The sequence below is a fragment of the Penicillium concentricum genome, assembly GCF_028827145.1.
Source record: "Penicillium concentricum strain IBT 3081 chromosome Unknown utg000002l_segment0_segment0, whole genome shotgun sequence".
Taxonomy (NCBI): domain Eukaryota; kingdom Fungi; phylum Ascomycota; class Eurotiomycetes; order Eurotiales; family Aspergillaceae; genus Penicillium; species Penicillium concentricum.
The window spans coordinates 3,556,825-3,580,894 of NW_026622755.1; the positions used below are offsets into that span (position 1 = coordinate 3,556,825).

Sequence of the window (24,070 nt, forward strand, 5' to 3'; positions counted from 1 at the left end):
GGTATAAAACTCGCAGGTGGAATCAACAGTGTGGTCGTCTTGAATTTCGGTATCTAGTATCTACTATTATGGAAAATACTGGACTCTGGGCATTCCATCTTCCCAGTCTCAATCAACACTTAACAGCAAAATACGTTTGGATTTATGCTCATTTATTGGACAGAGAATACCTAGTAACTTCTAGGTAAATCAAGCACCTTCTCGCTCACATAATTCAGGATCATCTCCCGACTCACAGGTGCAATGCGAGGTACGAAACATTCTCGCATATATCGTTCGACATCATACTCAACCGCATATCCCATACCACCATGCGCCAGAACTGCCCGCTCGCACGCCGAGAAAGCCGCCTCTGCAGCCAAATACTTGGCACTGTTGCACGCGACACCAATTTCATGGAAAGGCACCGATCCATCGTTGGCGTCATAGAGACGTGCAGCGTGGTAGGTAGCTAGCTTCGCCGCCTCCAGCTTCATGAATGCGTCCGCCAACGGATGCGCCACACCCTGATTCTGACCAATTGGCCGTCCAAAGACAACTCGGTCCTTGGCGTACTGCGAGGCCTTTTCCAGAGCGGCATAGCCAAGACCAAGTGCCTCACCGGCCAGAAGACATCGCTCTGCGTTCATACCGTGGAGGATAATCTTGAATCCTTGGTTCTCCTTTCCAATTAACGTGTTTGCAGGAATATTATAATTATCAAAGAAGACTTCGTTGGCATCCACAGCGCATCCACCCATCTTCTTGATCTTGCGCAGATCCAAACCAGGGTTTTCACGGTCGATATCGATGCAAAACAAGGAGAGACCCTCACTGGTCTTCTTGACTTCTTCAAGAGGAGTGGTTCGGGCTAGAAGGATCATCTTTGATGCCACTTGCGCACAGGTAATCCAGATCTTCTGGCCAGTGACCGAATATCCGTCAGCAGTTTTGCTAGCCAAGGTAGTGAGCTTAAGAGTCTCAAGGCCAGTGTTTGGCTCGGTGACACCAAAGCATGTGCGCCATGTGCCGTTGATAATATTTGGAATGGTAGTTTCTAGCTGTTCCTTGGTGCCAAACTTGGCCAATGGCTGTGTGGCATAGACATTGGCATGAATAGCCTGAGCACCTGCCATACCTGCGCCAGATTGTGTAATGGTCTGCATCATCATTGTGGCCTCGGATATACCTGAAAGCAAAGTTAGCGATCAGAATAAATCATCTTTAGTCCGGTAACTATACCTAAACCAGCACCTCCAAGCGATTCGGGCAAAGCAATTCCAAGCCATCCATCCTTAGCCAATGCAGCATGGAATTCCTTTGGATCTTTTTCTTGTTGATCACGCTCCTGCCAATATGTATTCGGAAATTTGGAACATATATGCGAGATCGCTTCACGGACTGTAAGCTGCTCTTCCGTAAAGCCGGCCATTCCCATAATGTCGCGCCGCTCAGAGGTGGAGAAGGCCGCGCGACCTTGAGGGGACATCCCTGTCCGACATGGACCACGCAAAAGCGCAGGCCGTTGTGATCGCAGAGCGCGTTGGATTTGTAACCGATACATGTTGCAATTATGGTTCATGTTTTGGACAAGCTTCCTAGTCGTGTCGAATATATACCATCTAAGCGATTCGCATATAGCCGACTCGCTGTCTTGGCATTCTCAATCTACTGCGTCTTGGGCCTCGGTTAAATGACGAGATTTGCATCTTGTAGGATATATTCTTCCCATTTTGAGATTTCGCTCATTAATCACAACGAAAATTCAAGTGGCCGAAGTGAATGCCTTGAACACACTTCGGTGACGTAGACCTCCGCAAAGCCCATTCGTGAGGGCCCATAAGGCCCCCATCGTAGCCTATTAAGGGGGTGTTAGCGCTTACAAACCGGCGTCTTGTTAACCGCTATATCCCAAGGTTCTAACTACTTTCTAAGTAAACTTCTGTTTTTTTGGAATGTTTGTATTGTTTAGGGCCTATTGGGCCCCCACTAACGTCCAATAGGCCCTTACCCCGGGCCCAGGGCCCATCGGTGCGCTTAATGACCGGGCCCAAAACCCAGCCCATTAGTGGGTTGGGGCGGGTTGGGCTTTGGGTTTTGGGTTTTGGGTTTTGGGCTTAGTGGGCTTTGTGGGCTTTGCGGAGGTCTACTTCGGTGTATAGAAGAACAGAGAGACCAACCTTTACAATTTACCCCAACTAAGCCCTACCTTGATGATGACAAGCTCAAAAATAGTTCAGGATATGGTAGATTATTCAAACCGTCAGATGTATTTATATTTTGGACGTAGGTACAAAAACCACTCAGGTCAAGCTTGAAACGGTAGCGTTTATCGTTCAGCCACCTGTTCGGCCACTCTATCGCTTCCATCCGGACTCTGCTTTCCTTTATCTAATAATTCGAACTTTCGAACGACTTGAAGAGTGGCATAATAACTGAAAGGCAAGGCGATGAACCAAAGGCCGAGATTAATACTCGCCGTTGCAATCAACACTGTCGGCACAGCCTGAACGCCAAATCCAACCGCAACTGCAGCCGTTTCGATACCTCGAAGCAATGAACTGTATCGAATTTGATCGCCAGGGGAGTCCGAGAGATTTCCGATACACCAGTATATATAGTTCTCGACCAAGCCCAGACTGATGCGTTCAAAGAGATACAGGCCAAAGCCACGACCGAAGGAGCTCTGATCGCCCCAGTCCAACACAGGGTTGGTATGTCGGTACTCGTTCTGAATGATGACCGCCCAGATCCAGGTCGCACTGTTCATGAGTGCAATCACGATGAATGTGACAACTGCTCTGTGCTTCCGATTCTTCAACCAAGGCAGATCCACTAACGATCCACCCAACCAAGTCGCCAGCGTTCCCACAACCGCGGACATGAAGCTTCCGAGTGCGCGAGCGCGAACAGTGAAATAGGTCGCAAGATATGTGCCAGGGTATGCCTGGATCCACCCGAAATACCAGAACAGCGGGACAAGGAGCAAGATCGATCTACTCCTTGCCAGTCGCCACATCGCGCGGAGCTCGTCACGCCAGTGGATACCGCGGGGGGCCTCGATACGCGTTCCATCGTCTCTTTGCACTTTCTCTGGGTTTGACAGGAGAGGCCCAATGACCAGTCCAAGACATTGGATGGCAATGAAAGCGAGATACGTCTGGTACCCAACCTGGCCGCGGTGGTTGACGCTGTGGTTTATCCCCAAAGAGACCGTACCACCAATGATATTGCCAAAATTACGGAACGTGAACCAGGTTGCAATGTAGCGGCCACGCTTGTGTTGCTCGGGGTACCCTGTGGCGACGGCACCCTCAACACTCCAAAAGAAACCGGCGCTGATGCCGCAAGTGACACAACCGACATACACAAGCCATGTTGCGCCAGTTCGATTGTTCAAATACAAGCCCGCTGCGTAGAGTGGGTATCCAAGTGACCCCAATGTCAGGGTCCAGCGAAAGCCGATCGCATTGGTGACGAGTGGACCAGCGAAACAGGTCACTGTCATCAAGGCGTATAGTAACGCGTTGGCCGTGTTGACCAAATCTGGGCTCTGGGATCCGCCCACTCCCAAACCATTCATTGCGCTCCATATTCCTGGCGCGCAGAATGCACATAATCCTACGACCAGGATTTGAAAAAGTGTACTATAAAAGAATCTGGGACGAGGTGGTGGGTGTTCATCTTGGCTCTCCACAGTCGTAGATATATTGGCTTTGGCCTCGGAATTCACCGACGGTGTCGACATTATTATTGTGTGGGAGTGCAGATGATGGAATCACTGCAGATGTAATCCCTGCTATACAGGACCGAGTAAGTTTATTTTATATAACTGAAGACACCTCGTATACCCTGTGGGGACGACCAGACAAGCACGTAACACTCTAAGCGCATGGCATAATCGCGCTATCGCTCGGCAATTGATTATGAGACCATAATGGGCTTGAAAGGTGTCTTGTATCACGAATCATTTCAAGGCTATCCAATAATACGCCGGCATTTCGGCATTTGTGAGGGGTCGTGCATTTAACTACAAATGTACGGCATGCGCTTGAACTGTACCTCAATCACATTCATATTTAGCTTGATCACAAAATGGCAACAACTACCCAAGAGCTGCAAATCGGCAATCTCCAGTTGGAGGACTCTGTCGTTGCATTTGAATCCTTTGACCTTCCAACTTCCAACCAACGTATTCTTGGACCTCCGCATCCCAAGAACACAGTTATCCCACTTGCGTTGCGACCCGCCAAGGCCGACGCCAAGGCAACTCTCGATGCTGTCGTCGAGACGATCAAGACTCTCCAAGAGAAAGACGGCATTTTGACCAAGAAGCTCGCAAGGCATGGAACCCTGCTATTCCGCGATTTACCCATCCATAACGCTGAAGACTTCAGCAAATTCGCGCATGCGTTTGGCTACAAGCCCCATGAGATTATCGGCATTGTAGTCGATAGACCACTTCTTGCGCCAAATGTTGCGCCCGCCAACGAAGCGCCCAAGGAGGTCCTGATATACAGCCATAACGAGTCGCCGCAAGTACCGCATGCGCCTGAGTATATCTTTTTCTATGGACATCATGCACCGTCCCAGGGCGGGGAATCACCAATCTCTTCTTCATTGGAACTGTTCAACCGCGCACAGCAAGAAATCCCAGAGTTTATCGCTGAGCTAGCGGAGAAAGGAGTTCTAAGCAAAGTGACCTACCAAGTGGAGAAGCAGTATGAAGGGGGATCCACACTAAAGCAGGCCTTTGGCAAAGAAGTTCAAGACGGCGACGATGAAGAGACAAAACGCCGCAAGATTGAGGCTCAGATTGCCCGCTACGGTAGAGGAGAGCATACGACATGGGAGTGGACTGATGATGGTCTTGTCTTGACCCACCGGCTACCTGTCATTCGAACGCAGCCCGGTACGAACCTGCCGACTCTTTTCACTGGGCTGGCAGCCTATTGGAAACGTACACAGTTTGACGTCGAAGCGCGCAAGAAGGTCACGCAACAACTATTTGGGGACGGAACGCCTATTCCTGACAAGTATCTTGCACACCTGGCGAAGATTACCGATGAGATTCGGGTTCTGCATCGTTGGCAGGAAGGTGATGTGTTAGTTTATGATAACATCATTGCTCAACATGGAAGAGAACCGTGGCAAGGGGGGCAATCTGATCGAGTAATCATGGCAAGTCTATTCGATGGTGAAAGCGTTCCGGGGCCGTACGGATTTGGGGATTGGGCCCAAGTTGTTCAAGCACTCGATTGAACCACTTTCTTGGAGGGGAACGCAGTACTGGTCGATTTACACGATCCAGAGACCGTCTGATTGGGGTCATGTTTATCAATCCATATCTGCTCTCCTTGTGTTAGTTCCCCAAGTCATGCATCTTTTGTTCCTTCATATCCGGTATAAACCAAGCTGTAGCCAATATCAAGTCGGTTAAATCTCCTCTTTTCAATCCAAGCTCCTACTTTCGGAAAGTATCAAGTTTATCATCACGCCCAGAATGGCGACATCAGCCAAGTAAATAGTGGGGCTGTTCCTAAGGCAGTCCGGAAAGGGGGCAACGCACAGCTCTAGTTCTACGAAATGCCTTTGCAAAATTATATTTCACGCAGTTATGGGGGTAATTTACAGAATTCTGCCAAACCAGACTTCACCAAGCTCACCAACATCTTCCAATAGTATAACAAGAGAGTGTACGTACGCAAGAGAGGACCTCCGTGTAGAAACTCAACGCGTGAAAGAATTGATGCTGCCATTGATAAATCACTATGCGCTCTAACATGATTGCTCTTCGTGGCTAGATGTGATCTGGAAATAACCGCGAGAATTTAGCTTGATATCACCTGTTACTCATACTCAATGGAGATGCTAACTAACAGAAAGTATTTGGTAGAACACGGATATGGCATTGGATATACCTAGGAGGATTCAGGACAGCAGGGGATGAGGCTCCCCCAGTAAGCATCTAGGTGTTATACATTTATCTAGCTGATTGTTTGCTTCACTGCAACCCATGATGCAGTTATTACTCTATAATCACGTGGACTATATGGTATCCCGCCTGTACATATAAAATAGAGTCTTGTGGTGGAATTATGACATGGGCTCTCTTTCCTTTCGCATCTACCTGGTCTCCCTGTTTTCTCACTTTTCATTTGAAGGATTTCAGCCTTCGCCACATGAATTCTTCATCGGTTATTACCGGTCATCGTTCCATCAACATGCCCTACAAGGAAAAGGAATCCAAAGGTATAATAGTTCAAATAGACAACCAAAAATGATGGATCTTAATACTCACTCCTATCCTATATGCAGCCTTGGAGCACAGAGATTCAACTGACGATGATGGTTCTTCTACTGGTAGTATGTCTATCTGGGATCATTTCAGGCAAGATTCTGAACTTTTACTAGGCATACTAGGCCTCACGGACGAGGGTAAAGTTGATCCGACCCAGTTCAACCCCCGAGGTCACCTCGCCTCCATATTTCAACTTCTTGCAGAGAAAGGCGCCTCCACTTCTCAGCCCTTGGACTGGGCCCATGGGCCCCAACATTTAGTCACTGAACGACAGAAACATACAGCACTTGGGCAGCAGATTGGAACGGTGGCACCAGAAGGACAAGAGTGTGCGCACTGTTTTCGATACGGTGGTGCCTTCAAGTCATGTGTAGTTTTCACTTACAATATAACCGGAGTGCCCATGGTGATGTACGGTGGTACTTGCATGAATTGCCGGTGGTTGGGCTTCAAATGCAGAGCTAGTAGTATAACCTTCTCTGCAATTTTTCTATTCATGGTGATGCTAATTGTGTCCAGCTCACTCCACGAAATCCAGACGCCCAGCTCGGCTCCGGGACAATACGGAAGCCGTGCCATACGTTTCCCTTCAATCGCTGCATGTCTCAGATACCTCTATCAAGAAACGAAAAGCCATTGTTGGTTACTCTAGGCAACCTCTAGTGGCACATGGGCGCATATAGCAAAACGGTTGTTTGTTAACTACTTTATAGGAATACTCCACCGATGCATCTGCTTCGAAAGCTAGTAAAAAGGACGACAAGCCCTCTACCAACACTCCTTCCCCGACAGGACCCCAGTATGATAGTGTCTGGTATTCACCACCACTAGACGATCCCAGCGTAGGGTCACGGAAGAACTATCACGAAAAACGCGTGGCTCTCCGTTCGTTGAAGTCTGTCAAGGATCGTATCGACCATGACATTGCGAAAGTTGCTGGGTTCCTTACCGAGACTGGTCATATGGATTCTAGTGATGATGAAGACGATTCTGGTGCTGAAAATGTGTTTTCTGGATTCAAGCTTATAAAGGTGGGGACAGAGGCTGAATGGGAAAAAGGGGATGAGGAAGAGGACGAAGAAGACGAACAGGACGATGACGTTGAGGGTAGGGAACAGAACGGAGATGGATCACATGAAGAAGACCCAGACGAAGAGGAGCTCATGGAGGGAGAAGAGGAAGATGAGCGAGACGAGTAAATGCAGCCGATTCTTTTCCACGGGAATAAAAAATTGGGAAAAGCGACCGTAGGAAGAGCAAAGCAGTAGGATTCGGTACCCTCCTCAATAAATTGACAAGCACAATGAGACCTTTTCAATAACTTCACGTTTAGTCACTTTAAATACTAGATATATCTTATTAAGTTATCTGCTGTCCTTTGCCTAAGGGCCTGGAAAGACACCGTAAATTCATGTTCGATGATCAAGGATATATATTAGTATGAGCTTACACAACTACCATATTGGCACATTGGTCATGGAGTTTCTCCTAGTTGAAATATCAATATGTCTTCCATTGCCTACATAGTAGATGTCGGTTATTAACTTGTGATCTGTATTCTATTTATGCCCTTACATACTTGGGTACAGCTCGATGCCAAGCCACAAGCCAAGCTGAAACACTTTCGGCCAAGGGGCTCGAGCCTCCACACGTCACCTCTTTTGGTCGCCATGGGATCCTCATACTCCACGCCTTCTGAGGATGTCAACTCTGTCCAAAATGGAGTTTCAGCTTCCGATGAAAAATACAGCACGTACTACCCAAGAAACTCAGCAGATGCTGTCGAGAGTTTCAACATTCTCCGACAAAAGCTGCCGTCCGAACTCGTCCTAGAGATTCTAGAATTCGCAGAATATTGGGTGATATCTGCCGTCTACAGAGAAGACAGCATGGATTATACTGAAAACGACTGTCGCGATCGAACCCCATATTTGACATCCGAGCCCATTCAGGGCGAGCGATTTCCCGTTCAAGAGATAAGAATCAACATCTGGAGCCATGACCAAGGGTGGAGCAGCTATCGCGAAGATCACGGATCGTTCAGAAATTCTTGGACGTGGTTTGATCTTGATATTGAAAGACCATCGGGTCGAGATGATATCTCCAAAAATGAAGACCTACGTCTGGCGACCAATGTTCATGCTAAACGCGAAGCCACGTGTCATCGGATCACCTACCAGAGGGACCAGGAATTACGCTGGATGCAAAATCTTCAAGCCGGTGACCGGATTTCGATTATTCCACGGGCGCGTTTTCCTGGCTGGAGGAATACCGTGCAAAAAGCTTCTATTGAGATTTACACGACCCCTGTTCTGTGACCATGTGCCTGTATTATCCCCGATCGATTCCAAAGCCAGTCTATAGAGTCTAGTTGATACATAGCCGAATGTACACGCTTTCTCGGTTGTTGAGATCTATCGACGCGTCCCCGGAGATAGAATGGCGGCTACCTCTTCATAAACAGAAAATACAATGCCACCGCTCAGAAGTAGCCGACCCAATCTCATGGAGCTACCTTTCCAGAATCCCCGGATCCCGTAGTCGCGAATCACGCTCCGGGAGGCTTCAACAATACCAGCTCCCTGCACACCCTGCGCCCGTGTCTTGATGGTATCAAATGGTTGTGTAGCGTAGACAGTAACTACACCTGCCAGGGCACCAATCCCGAAGGTTGTGAACACGTTTGGCTTGATGCCCCTAGCCTTGGTGGCTTCTCTGAGCACATTGTACGTTCCCATACGGACAGCAGAAGTGGCCGATTGCTTCATCATTGTGGAGACAAGACCACGATAAAGCTCAGTGATACCATGTCTTTGTACCAGCACTTGGATTGCATGTACGCTTGACTTGAATTGGCGAGCGCCTTTTGCATCGTCAATTCTGCGGGATGGGTCAGCTCAAGTTTCATGAACTATAACTGATAGGAGATACCGACAACGCTGTTTTAATTCTCTCAGTCGGTGTTACTGCTAGGACACTTTCTACAGCGCCGGCGGTCATTCCAGCGAGCATTCCCCGGCCAGCTGAGAGAACGCCGCGATCATCTGCAAGGGAATTACGGATCGTATCATAGGACACGAACCGGACGGCGGCTTTTGCTGTAGTTCCCTACCAAATTTCATTAATATGATGTCCGTATTTATTTAGAGTGAATAGACTAACGATGACAAGAGTTGAGCACCCTGTGTACAAAGCACCGACACCTTCCTGTTTCGCAACTTGGACGATGAGACTGAGTGGATTCGATGTTCGAATAGTACTGTCGTTCAACAATTGAACGCGTGTTTTTGAATACTCAAATGGATACTACCACAGTCAACTACTGGGCAACTTTATGCATCGAAGAAACTTACCGTCGTGGCGGCTTCCACTCCACCGGCAATGCCTCCGGCCACAAGGGACACCCACTGGGGCGTATGAAACTGGACAAAGTTAGTTGGTGTACCTAATTGATGCACAGTGGAATAAACTACCCTCGCATTTTGTACCCCAGGCTCTGATTTAGTAGGTCTAGACATGGTGTGACGGTAATAGCTTCCACCGATTGAGGATTTATATGTGGTGTGGTGTCTTCTCTGTGGGGAGGAACGGGGGATGATCCCCCGATATGCGGGGATACGGGGGCGAACGGAAGGGAAGTTGCCGAATATCGCTGTGTCAACTGGCCAGAATCTTCTATGTAGGTTCTACGAAAATAAATTCAAAAAGATCACAAGTGTCATATTCCAAGTACCATCAGATAAAAAGTTCATCTGTCACAATGAGTATTCTCTGGCATTGTAATCTCTAGCAGCTTTGAAGCACCATCGGCCACATTGTCAAGCGCCGGTGCCCACTCAATACTCTTGGGACTAGGGTAAATATTGTGGGTATGGCGGGGCAGGATAGAGGCTCGATGGGCGGATCGGTCTTGGGAGATTCGTCTGTATGAGCTTCGGTTGGTGGCTCCTATTGGATGTATGTTTAGCATTTTTAAGTGGTAGCTAGGAGCAGAGATCAATGAAAGTAAGTTGCCCATACCATGACTACCTCTCTACCATGCAACGTTGAGATGATAGGAAGGCCAAGGCTAAGTCTAAGTGAAGTTGCTAGTGAAAATCAATGAGTGAGTATATGAGTTGTGACATTACAATGCTATGGATGAACGAGGCTGGGTGACTGAGACTCAAGATGGCTCGTGATGTAACATGAGTTGAATAAAGAAGAAAGAATGGGAATATTCAGCGAGGCATATATTTCTATTCTCGCGAGAGAAGCAAACCCGATGGCTGATGAGAATCCCTGAGATGCACACCCGTAGGCGACTTTGTTGTGTTTCAATTCAAGCTTCAACCAGGGGCTGCACAATACAATGTCTATTGCCGATAACCGACCGGACATATTTGAGTTTGTTGCTGGGGACGGGATCGTCATCAAATCTACCCCAGACAAGCACCGACTATCTCAATGTTCTTTTGGGTGGGCTTCGTGTACCTGGTAGGGCCTCCCTATGGCCGGCGTCAAACCCAACATCTTTTTTGTATTCAGGGGATAATCTTTGCCCATGTTGGGTCACGACCACAGATTATATCTCAGGTTCAAGTTTAAGAGATTTTCGAGTGTGGAGGTTTATTGAGTGCTCCTATGTGTGGTTAGCTTTTTCAAGTAGCAGCCAGAGGCAATGATGAATGCAACTTGCACATACTATAACAATTTCCTCCGTATCTCGTATTGGCAGGATTGGAAGGTCAAACCTACATTAAGTGGTTAGCATTCAATATATCAAGTGAAACTAAAGAATATCCATAGAAGTCCCTATATACTGAGCCGTATCTATGAAGTGAAAGAACATCTCGCTGCCTGGAAATCCCAGGCCTATAGCCCACCGGTGGGCTCGAAGATAGGGCTAAAACCCAGCGCATTAGTGGGTTGGGTTGGGTTAGCCTTTGGGCTTTGAGTTTTGGGCTTTATGGGCCTTGCGGAGGTCTAGTCGTAAGTCCCGTAGACAAAGTCTAGCGCTACTATAAAAACTACTTTATTATCATCTTTCTACGGTTCTTTTAGAATATAACCGCTAGCCATCCCATAATACTTTGGTGGGCTACCCTTGATACGAGCTATTTTCAGGCGTTTGAGAATGTTGATGGCAGCTGGTTAACCTGCTGATGAAAACCCCGGTTTGCGCGATGGGCCTAAAATCCTGCCGTAGGTGTATCACACATGGCCTTGTTATGGCCCCTAAGTAAAAAAAAAAAAGAAAGAAAGGGCGCTAAATATAAACGCACCCCTTCCTCGGTTCACACACATCCTCCGACGTAAAAGTACAATGATACAGTTCCAGTATCGCAGCACCAGTGCGAGTCAAATCATTAGGCTCTGCGTTCGGCAGCATTTGTTGCAGCTCCTCATCTCCACCCCCTCTCCCACTGGCATCATCATCCTCCTCACCATCGATCCGATGTGAAAATACCATCGGGCCTCGATCCGAGTAGATGCCCGGAATCTCACCCCACTGCACAGGTTTGAGTGCATGGTTGGCGCTGTCGTCCATGCTGGACGTTGTAGGATGGCAGGCGGCGCTAATCGCCGCACTACATTGTACCACCAGCGGCATCGGGGATTCAAAACGGCGCAGGCCGAGTACTACTGGGACGAGAAGTAGCAAGCCGAAAACAATAATAGCGACCAATATAGCAATAGGTGAGTAACCACATGTGGTAGACTCCCGCAAAGGGATAGGCTCGCCATGTATATCAAAGGGGGTGATCTGTACAAAGAAGAAGCTTTGCGAGACCACCCAGTGTAGAACCGCGGAGGCGACCAGGAGCGGGAAGCTGTATCGATACGGCAGTGAGAGGTAGTAAGTGGAGCGCTGGGCGCCGCGTGGCCAGGAGACGCGCAGTGGTTTGCGATTTCGCGCGTAGTCGTTGTATTCCATGGCTCCGAGCATAGCGGTCAGCATGGCATTGAGTATGAAGTAGGCGGTCGAGACGAGGAGTTGTAGGGCGTTGGGCAGGAGAATCATGGCGAATGTTCCCGCTGCGCCGGGTGGGGCGTCTATGCGTAGTAGAGTTGATGGGCGTGCTTCCCCTAGAGTGTTGTCCCATACGGCTTCGCGAGACAAAGAGGGAAACCAGTCGATGGCGACGATGAGAGCAAAGATGCTCAGGCCAATTATGCAGAGAAATCTGAGATGTTAGTATACTTCAAGTTATTCCCCGGAGAGGCTTACAGGGTGATTGTGGAGATCCACAGTCCCGTGCTCACGGCTTGAAACCATCGCTTTCGGGAAGGTAGTTGAAGTGCAATCTTTGAGCATACTGGAATATCCAGCCTCTTGTCCTTCCTGTTCATCTTCCTGTGCCAGCCCTGAGACCCTTTGACTACCAGCGACTTAGATAGCAGACAGCCCCCCTCTGTTCTTGTATCTGGGCAAGCAAGGTAAGATGCGATCGCGTCCCCAATTGTAAGGAACAGCTCCTCCCTACCATCGTGTGCAGTCAATAGCGCGCAGATAAGTTTTACCAAGTTACACCCAATAACAAGCAGACAAATTGGCGGGCTAAACATCAGTCGGCAAGACTCATCCCTGGGAAGTGTCAAACAATGCCGAATTCGAGATTTTGGCGCCACCACTCTGGGAGGTAGACTGTTAGGACATTGAAGCAACTGAAATAGCGTCACATTTCCTGGAAAGGAAGCATTGGTCCAATTAGAGGGATCGTCAAGTGCAGCCTGCACCTCGTCCTTGTGTCTGGCTGTGTCCAGAACTTTGTGCAAGCGTATGGTATCTGGCGTGTGGGGAGGCGGATTGGACGAATATGAGACGATCTGGGATCCGTTCTCAGTAGGGATCCGCGCCCTTACCCATGAATCTATCACAACTGGCTGGACGGTCCATTCCTCCCCATTAACCATCTTATTCACAAGATCTTTGCTGCAGTAATCAGGAGGACACATCCCACCAACCATCTCATCCAAAAAAATATTGGCTGCAGTCATTAGTAGGACACATCCAGCTGAAGGTACTGCCATCCTTGTGGGTGCCAATGGAATTTAGTGGTCCCATGAATGCCAAAGGCTCGCCGTCTGGCATTGGATCCTCCGTCACCAAAACGAGCATCCTTTGCCCGGATACATAGTCTTGGGCGAAAGTGTCAATGCAATCTTTAATGGAAAGTTTCTTGAGATCCGAACGACTCATCTCGGCTCTAACCGTTTCTATATCCAGGCCAACGGTACTTTCAAAGCACTCATTCCAACCCGCCGATCCAGTTCCGTTCATCGGATCAGGGGGTGCTATCACCACCGCATAATCTGCCGGGCCGATCGAGAAAAAGATAGCGGAGTTGTAACTAGCAAGGAATAATTCAATCAGTCAAGGCCACTCATGCGATATCAGCAGCGTCCAAACTAACATCAAATGAATAGGCAGTGATGTAGCCAGCAAGATCCACCCAAGCAGCTGCCTCTTTCCTCGCTCCCTCCAGAGCAAGCCCCGGATATTCGGGACCCCAATAGGCAGCCAGACCCGCTTACTGTGGGCTGTATCAACTTGCGCTCGAGACGGAGACGCAAGGCATTGCATGCAGTAGTTACTCGCTCCCAGCAAGGCCGTACTTAGAATATTGATTATAAGATGTATTCCCGTCGCCCAGTTCTTAGCAAGCGAGCATTTCCCTGTATATAGCGCTGCGAAGGCGAAATCGTCTTCGCCATTTTTTGAATAGGCAACACCCACAGCGATGATCGTCAGAACAATGTTTATTGCGAGGACGGTGGCAATAACCCATGAGCATAACACGACACCTTTAATCCACGCGCGGCTATGGGGTGAGGTTGAACTTGGATCCTCTGACTCTATTTTTGTTGTGTTGTTGGGCCGCCATGTCGGGTATTTGAAATTTGAGAGTAGACTAGGCTTCTCGTTTGCGTCTGGGTCTGTGCTGTTGAAGTTGAACATAATTGCAGTCGGCCAGTGGTCTGTAAAGATATACAGCTTCTAGGTGTAAGGCGTGTCAACCGGGTAAGATACTCTGTTTTGAGAGGAGCGGAGTTCAATGTGTTGTCTCTGCCAAAGAGTAATTATAGCAAGAACTAGGAGGGAGTCTCAGACTATATAGAAATCAGCGTGCCAATACCAACATGTCAATCATGTAGCGAACCCCGCACGACTCAGCCTCGAAAAACGGCTGATATTAATCCCAGTCTCTTTGCTGGAAAGATATCCATCCATTACACCGGGAAATGGAATATTCAAATTGATTATCAACGGGTATGTCCCCATTAGGCCCTTACAACAGACCGTGGACCTAAAAAAGCCTGAAACCTAGTCCATTTGTGGTTTAGGGTTAGGCTTTGGAGGCTCTGCGGAGGGCGAGCCATTAATAGACCTCCGCAAAGCCCATAGATACGCTCGGACCCCGGGGCTAAATCACAGCCCATTAGTGGCTTGGGGCGGGTTGGGCTTTGGGCTTTATAGGCTTTGCGGAGGTCTAGCTATTAATAACCATATTTACAGAAAAGAAGTGAATAGTAAGTCCTTGTTTGTTAGCGTCTTCGCTCAAAAGTTCGATATGGGCGGCAGCAGACGAGCAAGACAGGATCAAGTAAACATGATCTTTCAAACCCCTCTCTTCAACGCGGACAGTCAAGACCCGGGAATAGCCATCACAAAATATCTGGTCGTAAATTCTGGGGTTGAGTGGATCCAATGTAAAAGCCGTCCGATTCTGCATTATCAACGAATCTGGTTGCGCCAGCTTGTTCGACAAACGTGGTTTGGGCGGTAAGGTCACCACTCAACGCGACCGTATCGTATAGGAAGGCCGAGAATATAGCACCAGCATGGATAGCGCCAAGCACTTTTCCGATAGAGGTGCAAGCAGGCAGAGCCGAGAGCTTGACCGTTCGGAACTCTTAGAGGTTAGCGGGTAGGGGGAGACCAAGCCTCACAAGGTCGGCAGCCCACTTGATACCCTTGTTGTTAGGGTATAGCGGGTCGTCACGCCGGGGAAAGGAAGACCGTTCGATGTGAGCTTTCACCACCAGGTCCTAAATACGTGGTTAGCATTTTTAAGTAGCAGCCAGAGGCAATCATGAATGCATCTTCAACATACGACGACGACTTGTCCCGGATCCCGCATTGGCAGTACGGCACGATCAATCCTAAATGAAGTGTTAGTATCCCAGGTGTGAAGCGAAACTGATGGATATTCTAATTTGAAGTGAGAGAGTACAGCGGATCTTCAAAACCGAAATAAGTTACTTTGGGGTACAGTTAGGAGAGAGGAATAGGTAGGTGTAAATACCTGTCCGAAAGAATCGTGGGCCGGTTCTGTTCCAGCAGGCTCAGCTCGTGGCTCAAGTTAACAGAAATAGCGAAGAACAAGAGGGAGGAAAGGACAGAAGAGAGCGATCAGAAGAGACAATGTAGGAAGAGAAAGAAGAGGAAGAAGCAGAAGAGGAAACAAATGAAGGAAGGGTAGCCACAATCCGACCAACGACCACTCCGTATCAAACGGATCTATTCCTTTCCATTCTGGAAGTGCTCACTCCGTATTTATCATATATCTCGGTCGAATACACGCTTGTATAAAAAGCTGCCCTAGGACCTCGTTGAATTCGTCCAATATACCCTGTCTTTAGAAGGATCATTATTTCATCATTCTCATTAATCAGATATGCAAAAGGAGAAAGAACATCTCGCACACTTGTTATAGTATCCTCTCTTGACTAGCGCCTTTATATATACAATGTGTCAAGTCGATGGTTGCTTCCGAGTTTTGACATACTGAACCAGGCTGGAGGATGCAAAGAATGAAACCCTTTCTGATGCAGATAGGAAGCCATTATATAAAAGGAACTAAGCTAAACGCCTGATTTTCAAAGCTTGAATCTACACAAGGCGAATAGCAAATGGCCAATAGAAGCCGAATGCCATGATCTCGCTCATCTAATATAAATAGGAGCTTCTACAGAGCCAGGGTACCCAGCTAGAAACTCCGTGACGCAGGTCGGAATAAATCGCAGTAAACTTGACTCTACAAATATAATAAGCGCAATGCCCGAAGTTTCACTTGTGAGCTATCTTTATACTAAAAAGGACATTCGCCTCTACTTACCTCTGCAAGTGTTACGTGTCCCTCCGCGCCTAGTTACACCAAGGTTGGTCTAAGTTTAGCGGGAGCCTCTCTTGCCTAGACACACACAGATGAGCAGCGGAAAAGTGTTTGGTCCCTCGGAATTTCGAATATCCAACCTCACCAGCCTATTACTTGAAGCTGCGGTGAACGATACATATGCAGGGGCATAATTTATGTGATATCGGGATATATCAAGTCTTATATTCAATCAGGTGCGCGCTATCTTCGAGTGCAAAGCTGAGTTTGACTTAACCGAATGTGAACTATATTCGGTGCGTGCCTTAGTGCAAGTATATAATCTGCCCAACTTCGGGAACAAGTGAGTTTAATTCTGAATATCACAATGGCCAACCACTATCTCGCATGGAGGCAACTCTGTCTCCTTCTTCCTATGGCAAGTATTGTTCGTGGCCTCTCTATCGAAAGCCCAACAGTCTCGCCTACCTGCCGCTGCATGCCACAAGAATCCTGCTGGCCTAAAGACCATCTATGGGCGCGATTTAATGAAACAGTGGATGGCAAGTTGATCGCGACAGTCCCGATCGCCAGCGTATGTCACATCGACTCGTTCACCACCTACAATGAATCGCAATGCGCACAACTCCAGTCCAACTGGGGCTTCCCAGCTACACACTATGAAAGTCCCTCGTCAGCTATGGCCCCCATCTTCACGAATTTAAGCTGCAATCCCTTCTCATCGAAGGCTTCACCTTGCACGATCGGCAACTACGTTCAGTACACTGTGAACGCGACAACCGCCGCACATGTCCAGAGAACCATTCATTTCGCAGCTCGTCACAACATCCGCCTTGTCATCCGCAATACAGGACACGACCTGTTTGGGAAGTCCACTGGAGCCGGAGGACTGGCGATCTGGATGCACAACATGAAAGAGATTTCCATCGTGGACTACGACTCGACACACTATTCCGGCAAGGCGATAAAGGTGGGAGCTGGTGTTCAATCCTTTGAAGGCAGCGATGCGGCTCATGAAGCTGGGCTTGTTATCGTGAGCGGCAGCTGTCCAACGATCGGGCTTGCTGGGGGATATTCGCAAGGCGGCGGACATAGCCAACTGGCGTCCCATGTGGGCCTGGCCGCTGATCAGGTCCTGGAATGGGAGGTCGTTCTCGCAAATGGGGATCTGGTAAACGCGTCGCCAATAGAATATCCTGATCTCTACTGGGCGCTGTCGGGTGGAGGTGGAGGGACTTACGGCGTTGTTGTGTCAATGACGAGCAAGGCTTACCCCGAGCTGCCGACGGCATCGGGTAACCTTTCATTCACCGATACGGGTATATCGCGAGATACATTCTTTGCAGCGGTCGAGATTTTCACATCGATTCTTCCCTCGATTGGGGATGTTGGGGGTGCGGGTGTTTGGTGGCTAACTAACACGACCCTGGTAACAACGCCTACTACCATTCCGGGTGGCACAGCGACACTTTTCAATTCTCTTTTTAGTCCGTTGATCTTATTCCTTGAAAGAAACAAGATCCAGCACAGTAAGTAAGAGATGGCAGAGAGTTAGAACGAACACTGACAGAGCCTGGAAAGCATATTACGTTGACGATTTCCCAACGTACTACGACGCATTTCAGATGATGAGCCCACCAGACAATATAACTGATCAACTGCTTGGTGGTCGACTGATTCCAAGGTCTACAGTCGACCAGAATCTGGCGGATCTAACCATCACGTTCCGTAATATTGTCGAAAGAAACGCCGGATTTCTCATTTCAGGAATCATGGTCAACTCGTCTCGGGTTGCATATCCTGACAACAGTATTAGCCCAGCCTGGCGAGGCGCGCTGATGAACGTTGTAATTGGAGCGTATGTTTGTTACTTCTTTTCAGGCTTGTACAAGCTTTTATTGATCGTAGTCCAGGACGTTCGACTACACTGACTGGGATAGCAATATCGCTAGCCAACAGCTCATTACTGATGTTCTTATGCCCCAGCTGGAAGAGTTAACACCTGGAAGCGGCGCATATTTGAATGAAGCTGATCCAAACCAGATGGATTGGCAACAGGCGTTTTATGGGAAGAATTATGACAATTTACTAGGGATTAAGAGCAAATATGATCCTGACAACAGGATCTTCGCTTTTAAGGCTGTGGGTAGTGAGGCTTGGACAGTGACTGAGGATGGGCGCTTGTGTAGGTCGCAAGGTTAGCGGAGGGGATAACACCACGGGGGAAATATGCATGATGAAAAACTGGGAGATGTCATTGTGTATCCGTGGACTGGGCTTAACTGTATGAGTGCATACTTCTGATCCAGCCGACCCCCGATAAATAACATATCATGTACTAGAAGTTCTTTTCGTGGACAATTTGGTCGCGATCTCCCAAAAGTAAAGCACATCATCACAGAGACCACCATCCCTTTTCAATGATCGTCGCTGCAACTTCCTTCAGGGTTAGCCAAAGTGCGCTAATCTCGCCTGCTGCATCATCTGGAAGTGCTCCAGCCTTCCGGGCGTCGACATAGTCTTGAAGCTGCTTCAGAGTGCTAGGTCCGATGACGATTCGGTCCGGATCCTTGAGGTTGGAATGGAAGAGCAACCAGCGCAGGGCACATTGGGCCCCGGTAGTCCCCAGCCTTTTCCCAATATTGTCCAAAGATCGCATCGCTTGATGATAGATGGGCTGGTCGTACCACATGCGGTAAACTGCACCGAGCATGTTACCCTCACCGACCTCGAAACGGGTACCCTCCAACTGCTCAGGTGATGGAGAATAGGAAAGCTTCCCGGTGAGGAATCCACCCGCCAACGGGGACGTTGCCTCAAAGTCAATACCGAACTCGCGAAGTACTGGAAAGAGTTCATCTTCGTAGCCTCGACAGAAGACGTTGTACTGGCCTTGATAGACGGACGGCATAATCAGGTTATTCTCCACTGCAATTTCCACCCAGGCGCGGATCGCAGATGGGCTGTAGTTGGAGAGACCCAGCCTCTCGAAGTACCCCTCACGGTAGTAGCGGTCGAAGTGTGCAGCTTGCAGAGGAATCGGAGTCTTGCGGTCCGGGGCATGAGCGTAGAGGGTGTGGATCTTGATTAACCAACCACGTTAGCATCACTAATAGCCAGTGTGCGTCTTTTGCTCACCTTCTTGACTTGCAGTCGCTCCAGACTGGCCTTGATAGAGGCACCCATGTTTTGGAAGGACAAAGAGTCATCGCCAATGAAAAGAACCTTCGTATCGATGACTGCATTGCCTGGCTTCTTTTGACCGAGTAGTTCTTCCGACGAACCGGGATTTGAGGCGGGATAGAGGGCAGCCGTGTCGAATTGATTGATTCCAGCCTCTGTGAGACTCTTCATCAGGTGGTCAACATTGTCAGTCGTCCAGGCCACACCGAATCCCTGGGCACCGAATACATAGCGAGGAGTATCCATAGCTGAATGGAAGAAGTGATGGCAATGGTTGAAAAGGTTGACAATGCTTGGAGAGACGAAGAAATGAGAAACTGGAAAGGGAAAGTGTTGGACCTCGAATGGAAGGCGCGTTGCACAAACATCCTCCCATCTGTCAAACATGGAATTGTTCAAGTGTAACTCATTTGTTATATATTTTGAGACTGGAGAAAGATTTATTTCAAACACTCAATCTGCTTTGCTTTTAGCTAGAACCTGTTTTCCAAATTTCTCCATCGTCGCAGCGAGCTCATTTGTCCAACTAAGGTGCGGCGAGTGACCGCAGGGCGCACAGTACATCGTGAACGGCCTTTTCTGACTCGCCGCCATTTCCTCTTGATACTCCTTGGGTAACATGCGGTCTTTTTCCAACACAAGGTAGGCGCACGGAAGCGCATCATAAGGACTATGCGTAAGGGGACTATTCATAACAGGAGCTGCTGTCAACGTGGATGCCCATTTCTTCGCGGTCGCTGCATCAAGGTCATGGAAGAGGTATTGTTCAGGGTCGACCAGGGTTCCGAGGCCATTAACGCCATGTTTCTGTTATTAACAGTCAGTATCTACAAATATAGGTTGGTTCACTGGTCAACCCACGTGGAATTGCATAAATGGAGGTGCGACAACGGTGCCATCTGCGGGATGGAAGAATGAATGCACTGATTGGCCTTGCGGAATAATGAATGCTCCGATGAAGAAGATTCCAATTACACCGCCAGTCTTTCCATCCCTTGCGCGAACAGGAGCTTGGCGAGAAGATTGTGCAGCCTCGGCGGCGACCCAACCACCGGAGGAGTGTCCTGCGAGTAGTACCGATTTCCCCTGTGCAATCAACTTATCAAGCAGCAGCCCAATGTCCATCGCATCATCTGCGGGGAGTGGATAGCCTCCCGGAGGAGCCCTGCGATCAAAATCGGGGTTGCTGGGGTTGCCAACATTGAGTTGAGTGAGATCACAGGTGGGCCGTTGGGGACAATAGGTTTCAATGCCCTTCGCAGTCAAGCCATCAACAAGAGCTTGATATGGGGCGGGAGTATGATAGGAGCCATGGCAAAGGACAACCACAAAGGAAGTCATGGTTAGTTGCGAAAGAGAAAATGCTGCAAGGCAAAAAAAACTAAGGCAATGTTCCCCGCACGTGGTTCTGGCCTTAGATCGTATTGATGCCTGACAATTTAACGCTTCTCAACAGTTTATGTGTGACAAATCACATTCAATTGGTTTATCTCAGGTATTTTAGTCAACTGATTTCAAAGACAAACGCCTCAAGGTGGTACAAATCTGACATGCATTACGGAGCGTAAACATCCGCATCCAGTTCGGTGTGGAAGGAAGTCCAGTTCCTGATATGTGGAGCCGCGCAGATCTCCCGATGGGAACGTGCTTTTCATATTGATTTCTGAGAGAATGCTTTTCAAACAGTATTATTCTCAGACACTCGAGGGAGCACATTCAGGCTATGCACATCGAGGTCGCGCGTCACCATAATACCTGTGTCTGGAGCTTCATTCTCAGCCCCCATCCCGACATGCGATGTGGGCGCACCATGCTCCACTTCCTTTGTATGGCCTCGCTCTTCGCAATCATTGTGACTGCGGTCGAATGTGGAAAGGAGAGAATCGAATTTCGGACGACGGCGAATTCGAGGAGACCCAATTGTGGGCAAGTCGTGTGGTCGCGCTGAATGCACGTTTCGCCCGCGAAATAATAGGGGCCCAAATGTTGGAACACAGGCCACCAAAATTCCTGCTGTCATTTCTGCCATGATGAAAATAGAGGAGTCTCTGAGGCAGTAGACGAGGTCGTCAGCGGGACACAACTTGGTCTGAATAATGCGGCCTAAATTGATACCGGCTGTTCTACTAGCGGTCAGCGGCTAAATTTGAAACGGGACGGAGCTCATGGGAGACTAACAGGATGCCTATCGCGAAAGATGCTGTGACGCCAGTCTTCTTGCGGCTCGACATTTGGAGCCGCCAAACAATAGGGAGCGGTAGCAAGACGACTCCCAGATCAATCCCCATGTTGAACCCTGCAGATGCATACTGTATCTTTAGAATATCGCCACAGCTCCCGGAAATTGTGCGGTCCCAATTGTAGGCGACTGGACGACAGAGCAAAGCGATGGTCAAGATCGCAGATACCCAGTATAGGAAGACAAGACATCCCACTCCAGTTGCACACCAGTAGAATTTCTGATTTCCTGGGAAGATCTCGATATATGAAAGGAGTATGGCGAGTCTAAAGCAGACTGTTGAGGTTGCCCACATCCATTCTGATGCCCAGAAAATCTAAGCTAGTCAATATCTCGCATAAACGTCTAAGGAGACAGACCATGTACCTTCAATGCACTAACCAACTCTCCCGGGTTGCGTACAGCCATAGTCGCCGTATGACCGCCATAGCCAGCCGTCGTAGCGCCTGATATAAAATCTTAGCTATAGTTGCCGCGTAGTTGATCGGATCAACCTACCAATTAGCATATCCACCACATAGCCGGTCAATAGCAACTGAGGTTATCATCAGCGGGCTGAAGATGTAGACATCCAGTCAAACCCACCAGTGAGAAGAAAACAAGATAATCATGGGTTTTTAAACCCCGACGTCGTATATATATAGACGCAACTCGAAGTGCAACAGCTACCGCAGAAATAAAGAAAAATATTAAACTCCACACAATTAGAACTGGAGAGCGATGATGCATGTGAATCATATTCGAGACAGGAGTCAGCGATGACGAGGTCTGACGGTATAAAGAACAGTTGTTCGACAGTATATATGTAACTTGACAGTAGAAGTGTTAGGTCGAGGGGAAAAATGACATTTTGCGAACTCAAGAGACTCCGTGTCAACTAATCTGCTATGGTTGTTCAATTTAGAGGACAGCATATGCGAAAGGTGTCTGGTAGGGAGGTGTCTATGAACCCTGTAGACTTCATTTCGTACAACATGAAAACTTTGACCTTAACCTCCTCCAATTTGCGGATTAGCAGGATTTCAACTGGGGAGGTACCCTAGTGAAACCCTAGCACCCGCAGTGAAGGACTTTCAAGGTTGTTCTGGGAATTTACAGCGGCCCTGTCATTCACAACATCGAAACCTACACCCTTCCCATCAACTCTCTACAGCCTCCTGCATCCTCCATCTGTACAATCTGAGACATCGAACTTCTCCCGTTTGACCCAAAGTACTCTCCTTCAAAATGCCTCTTTTTCGGGATACATACACGGAGAATATGCAGCGAGATTCCACCGAAGCGCAAAGGTAAGAACTCACCAGCAACCAATAAAAACACTGGACACTAACATCAGCGGCTCCTAGACTCGACGAGCAATTCGATCTCCTCACCGAGTACGAGAACCGCCAAGCCCTGTGTGGCGAAGCAGTCCACAAGCAAACTATACTGACTCCTGCTGACACAGAAACATCGGCTACCTGCTGCACCCGTCCGTTCGAGGCAAAATGCAACCCCACGTGCGAGTCGCTGACATCGCCACGGGCACTGCAGCCTTCCTGCGCGACCTAGCCCATGACTGGCCTGATGCAATCCTACACGGCTATGACATATCAACTTCGCTCTTTCCACCCGCCAGAACACTCCCCAGAAACGTGACTTTGCACCTTCTCGACGCCCGCAAGGATGTTCCAGTCAACCTCTACGGACAATATGATATCGTGCACGTTCGGTTGATTGCTGCTGGTCTGGCAGCATCCGAATGGGGTAGAGTTGTTCGCAATCTTTCTCGACTCCTAAAACCTGGTGGTGCTATCCAGTGGGAAGAATGCGACTTTACTAACGTTCGCCACCTCCCCAGTCGACCTGACTCTACGACCCACGCTGCTAGTACTATGGGACTGATGTACATGACTGCCATGAAACCCCGGTTTGACTATGGCTGGAATCGATTGACGACTGAGATGCGTGCGGCGGGTCTTGTAGATGTTCACACAGAGGCTGTTTCTGCGGGTCGGGTGTATGATACCCGCGCGCGCTTGACTGCGAATGGAATGAGGGCTATGTTCGCGTGGGCACGTCTTCATTCTGCTAGAGGGACGCAGGGGGCGCTACCAATGCACCATATTGAAGATCTGGAGCAGAGGGCTTATGCGGATATTCAATCTGGTTGTTATGTTACATATGACATCCACGTTGCCTGGGGATTCCAGCCTGAGTAAGAACAGTGAACGGAAATTCTCCGCAAGTTGTATCTAGCTCAAACTCCCCGCGTGGGATTTCAAATCA

At 48.6% G+C, this 24,070-nt stretch overlaps 13 protein-coding genes across 13 annotated transcripts; 5 read left to right on the forward strand and 8 right to left on the reverse strand.

The window, feature by feature from the left end:
* Nucleotides 1–170: 170 nt before the first annotated feature.
* On the reverse strand, nt 171–1,543 carry N7517_004963 (acyl-CoA dehydrogenase family protein; the record flags this gene model as incomplete). Its single annotated transcript, XM_056722693.1, has 2 exons — nt 171–1,168; nt 1,222–1,543. The coding sequence occupies 2 exons, from the start codon at nt 1,541–1,543 to the stop codon at nt 171–173; spliced, it is 1,320 nt and encodes a 439-aa protein (XP_056578943.1).
* A 765-nt stretch (nt 1,544–2,308) lies between these two features.
* N7517_004964 (Major facilitator superfamily domain general substrate transporter) lies at nt 2,309–3,562 on the reverse strand (the record flags this gene model as incomplete). Its single annotated transcript, XM_056722694.1, has 1 exon — nt 2,309–3,562. The coding sequence occupies one exon, from the start codon at nt 3,560–3,562 to the stop codon at nt 2,309–2,311; it is 1,254 nt and encodes a 417-aa protein (XP_056578944.1).
* Nucleotides 3,563–4,074: 512 nt separating this feature from the next.
* Nucleotides 4,075–5,241, forward strand: N7517_004965 (Taurine catabolism dioxygenase TauD/TfdA; the record flags this gene model as incomplete). The annotated part of the gene is made up of 1 exon (XM_056722695.1): nt 4,075–5,241. One exon carries the CDS (start codon nt 4,075–4,077, stop codon nt 5,239–5,241), a length of 1,167 nt encoding a protein of 388 aa, XP_056578945.1.
* A 754-nt stretch (nt 5,242–5,995) lies between these two features.
* On the forward strand, nt 5,996–7,479 carry N7517_004966 (uncharacterized protein; the record flags this gene model as incomplete). Its single annotated transcript, XM_056722696.1, has 2 exons — nt 5,996–6,034; nt 6,994–7,479. 2 exons carry the CDS (start codon nt 5,996–5,998, stop codon nt 7,477–7,479), a joined length of 525 nt encoding a protein of 174 aa, XP_056578946.1.
* Nucleotides 7,480–7,950: 471 nt separating this feature from the next.
* Nucleotides 7,951–8,598, forward strand: N7517_004967 (uncharacterized protein; the record flags this gene model as incomplete). The annotated part of the gene is made up of 1 exon (XM_056722697.1): nt 7,951–8,598. One exon carries the CDS (start codon nt 7,951–7,953, stop codon nt 8,596–8,598), a length of 648 nt encoding a protein of 215 aa, XP_056578947.1.
* Nucleotides 8,599–8,694: 96 nt separating this feature from the next.
* Nucleotides 8,695–9,798, reverse strand: N7517_004968 (Mitochondrial carrier protein; the record flags this gene model as incomplete). Its single annotated transcript, XM_056722698.1, has 5 exons — nt 8,695–9,160; nt 9,216–9,388; nt 9,443–9,586; nt 9,634–9,702; nt 9,754–9,798. 5 exons carry the CDS (start codon nt 9,796–9,798, stop codon nt 8,695–8,697), a joined length of 897 nt encoding a protein of 298 aa, XP_056578948.1.
* Nucleotides 9,799–11,528: 1,730 nt separating this feature from the next.
* N7517_004969 (uncharacterized protein) lies at nt 11,529–14,222 on the reverse strand (the record flags this gene model as incomplete). The annotated part of the gene is made up of 4 exons (XM_056722699.1): nt 11,529–12,447; nt 12,492–13,251; nt 13,289–13,614; nt 13,678–14,222. 4 exons carry the CDS (start codon nt 14,220–14,222, stop codon nt 11,529–11,531), a joined length of 2,550 nt encoding a protein of 849 aa, XP_056578949.1.
* Nucleotides 14,223–14,929: 707 nt separating this feature from the next.
* Nucleotides 14,930–15,405, reverse strand: N7517_004970 (uncharacterized protein; the record flags this gene model as incomplete). The annotated part of the gene is made up of 3 exons (XM_056722700.1): nt 14,930–15,175; nt 15,215–15,313; nt 15,379–15,405. The coding sequence occupies 3 exons, from the start codon at nt 15,403–15,405 to the stop codon at nt 14,930–14,932; spliced, it is 372 nt and encodes a 123-aa protein (XP_056578950.1).
* Nucleotides 15,406–16,747: 1,342 nt separating this feature from the next.
* N7517_004971 (FAD-dependent oxidoreductase) lies at nt 16,748–18,582 on the forward strand (the record flags this gene model as incomplete). The annotated part of the gene is made up of 3 exons (XM_056722701.1): nt 16,748–17,909; nt 17,962–18,238; nt 18,294–18,582. 3 exons carry the CDS (start codon nt 16,748–16,750, stop codon nt 18,580–18,582), a joined length of 1,728 nt encoding a protein of 575 aa, XP_056578951.1.
* Nucleotides 18,583–18,775: 193 nt separating this feature from the next.
* On the reverse strand, nt 18,776–19,809 carry N7517_004972 (aldo/keto reductase family protein; the record flags this gene model as incomplete). Its single annotated transcript, XM_056722702.1, has 2 exons — nt 18,776–19,462; nt 19,519–19,809. 2 exons carry the CDS (start codon nt 19,807–19,809, stop codon nt 18,776–18,778), a joined length of 978 nt encoding a protein of 325 aa, XP_056578952.1.
* A 207-nt stretch (nt 19,810–20,016) lies between these two features.
* On the reverse strand, nt 20,017–20,904 carry N7517_004973 (alpha/beta hydrolase; the record flags this gene model as incomplete). Its single annotated transcript, XM_056722703.1, has 2 exons — nt 20,017–20,370; nt 20,425–20,904. The coding sequence occupies 2 exons, from the start codon at nt 20,902–20,904 to the stop codon at nt 20,017–20,019; spliced, it is 834 nt and encodes a 277-aa protein (XP_056578953.1).
* A 337-nt stretch (nt 20,905–21,241) lies between these two features.
* On the reverse strand, nt 21,242–22,540 carry N7517_004974 (uncharacterized protein; the record flags this gene model as incomplete). The annotated part of the gene is made up of 4 exons (XM_056722704.1): nt 21,242–21,686; nt 21,742–22,118; nt 22,169–22,248; nt 22,339–22,540. The coding sequence occupies 4 exons, from the start codon at nt 22,538–22,540 to the stop codon at nt 21,242–21,244; spliced, it is 1,104 nt and encodes a 367-aa protein (XP_056578954.1).
* A 489-nt stretch (nt 22,541–23,029) lies between these two features.
* On the forward strand, nt 23,030–24,003 carry N7517_004975 (class I SAM-dependent methyltransferase; the record flags this gene model as incomplete). The annotated part of the gene is made up of 3 exons (XM_056722705.1): nt 23,030–23,091; nt 23,149–23,199; nt 23,250–24,003. The coding sequence occupies 3 exons, from the start codon at nt 23,030–23,032 to the stop codon at nt 24,001–24,003; spliced, it is 867 nt and encodes a 288-aa protein (XP_056578955.1).
* Between the last annotated feature and the right edge of the window lie 67 nt (nt 24,004–24,070).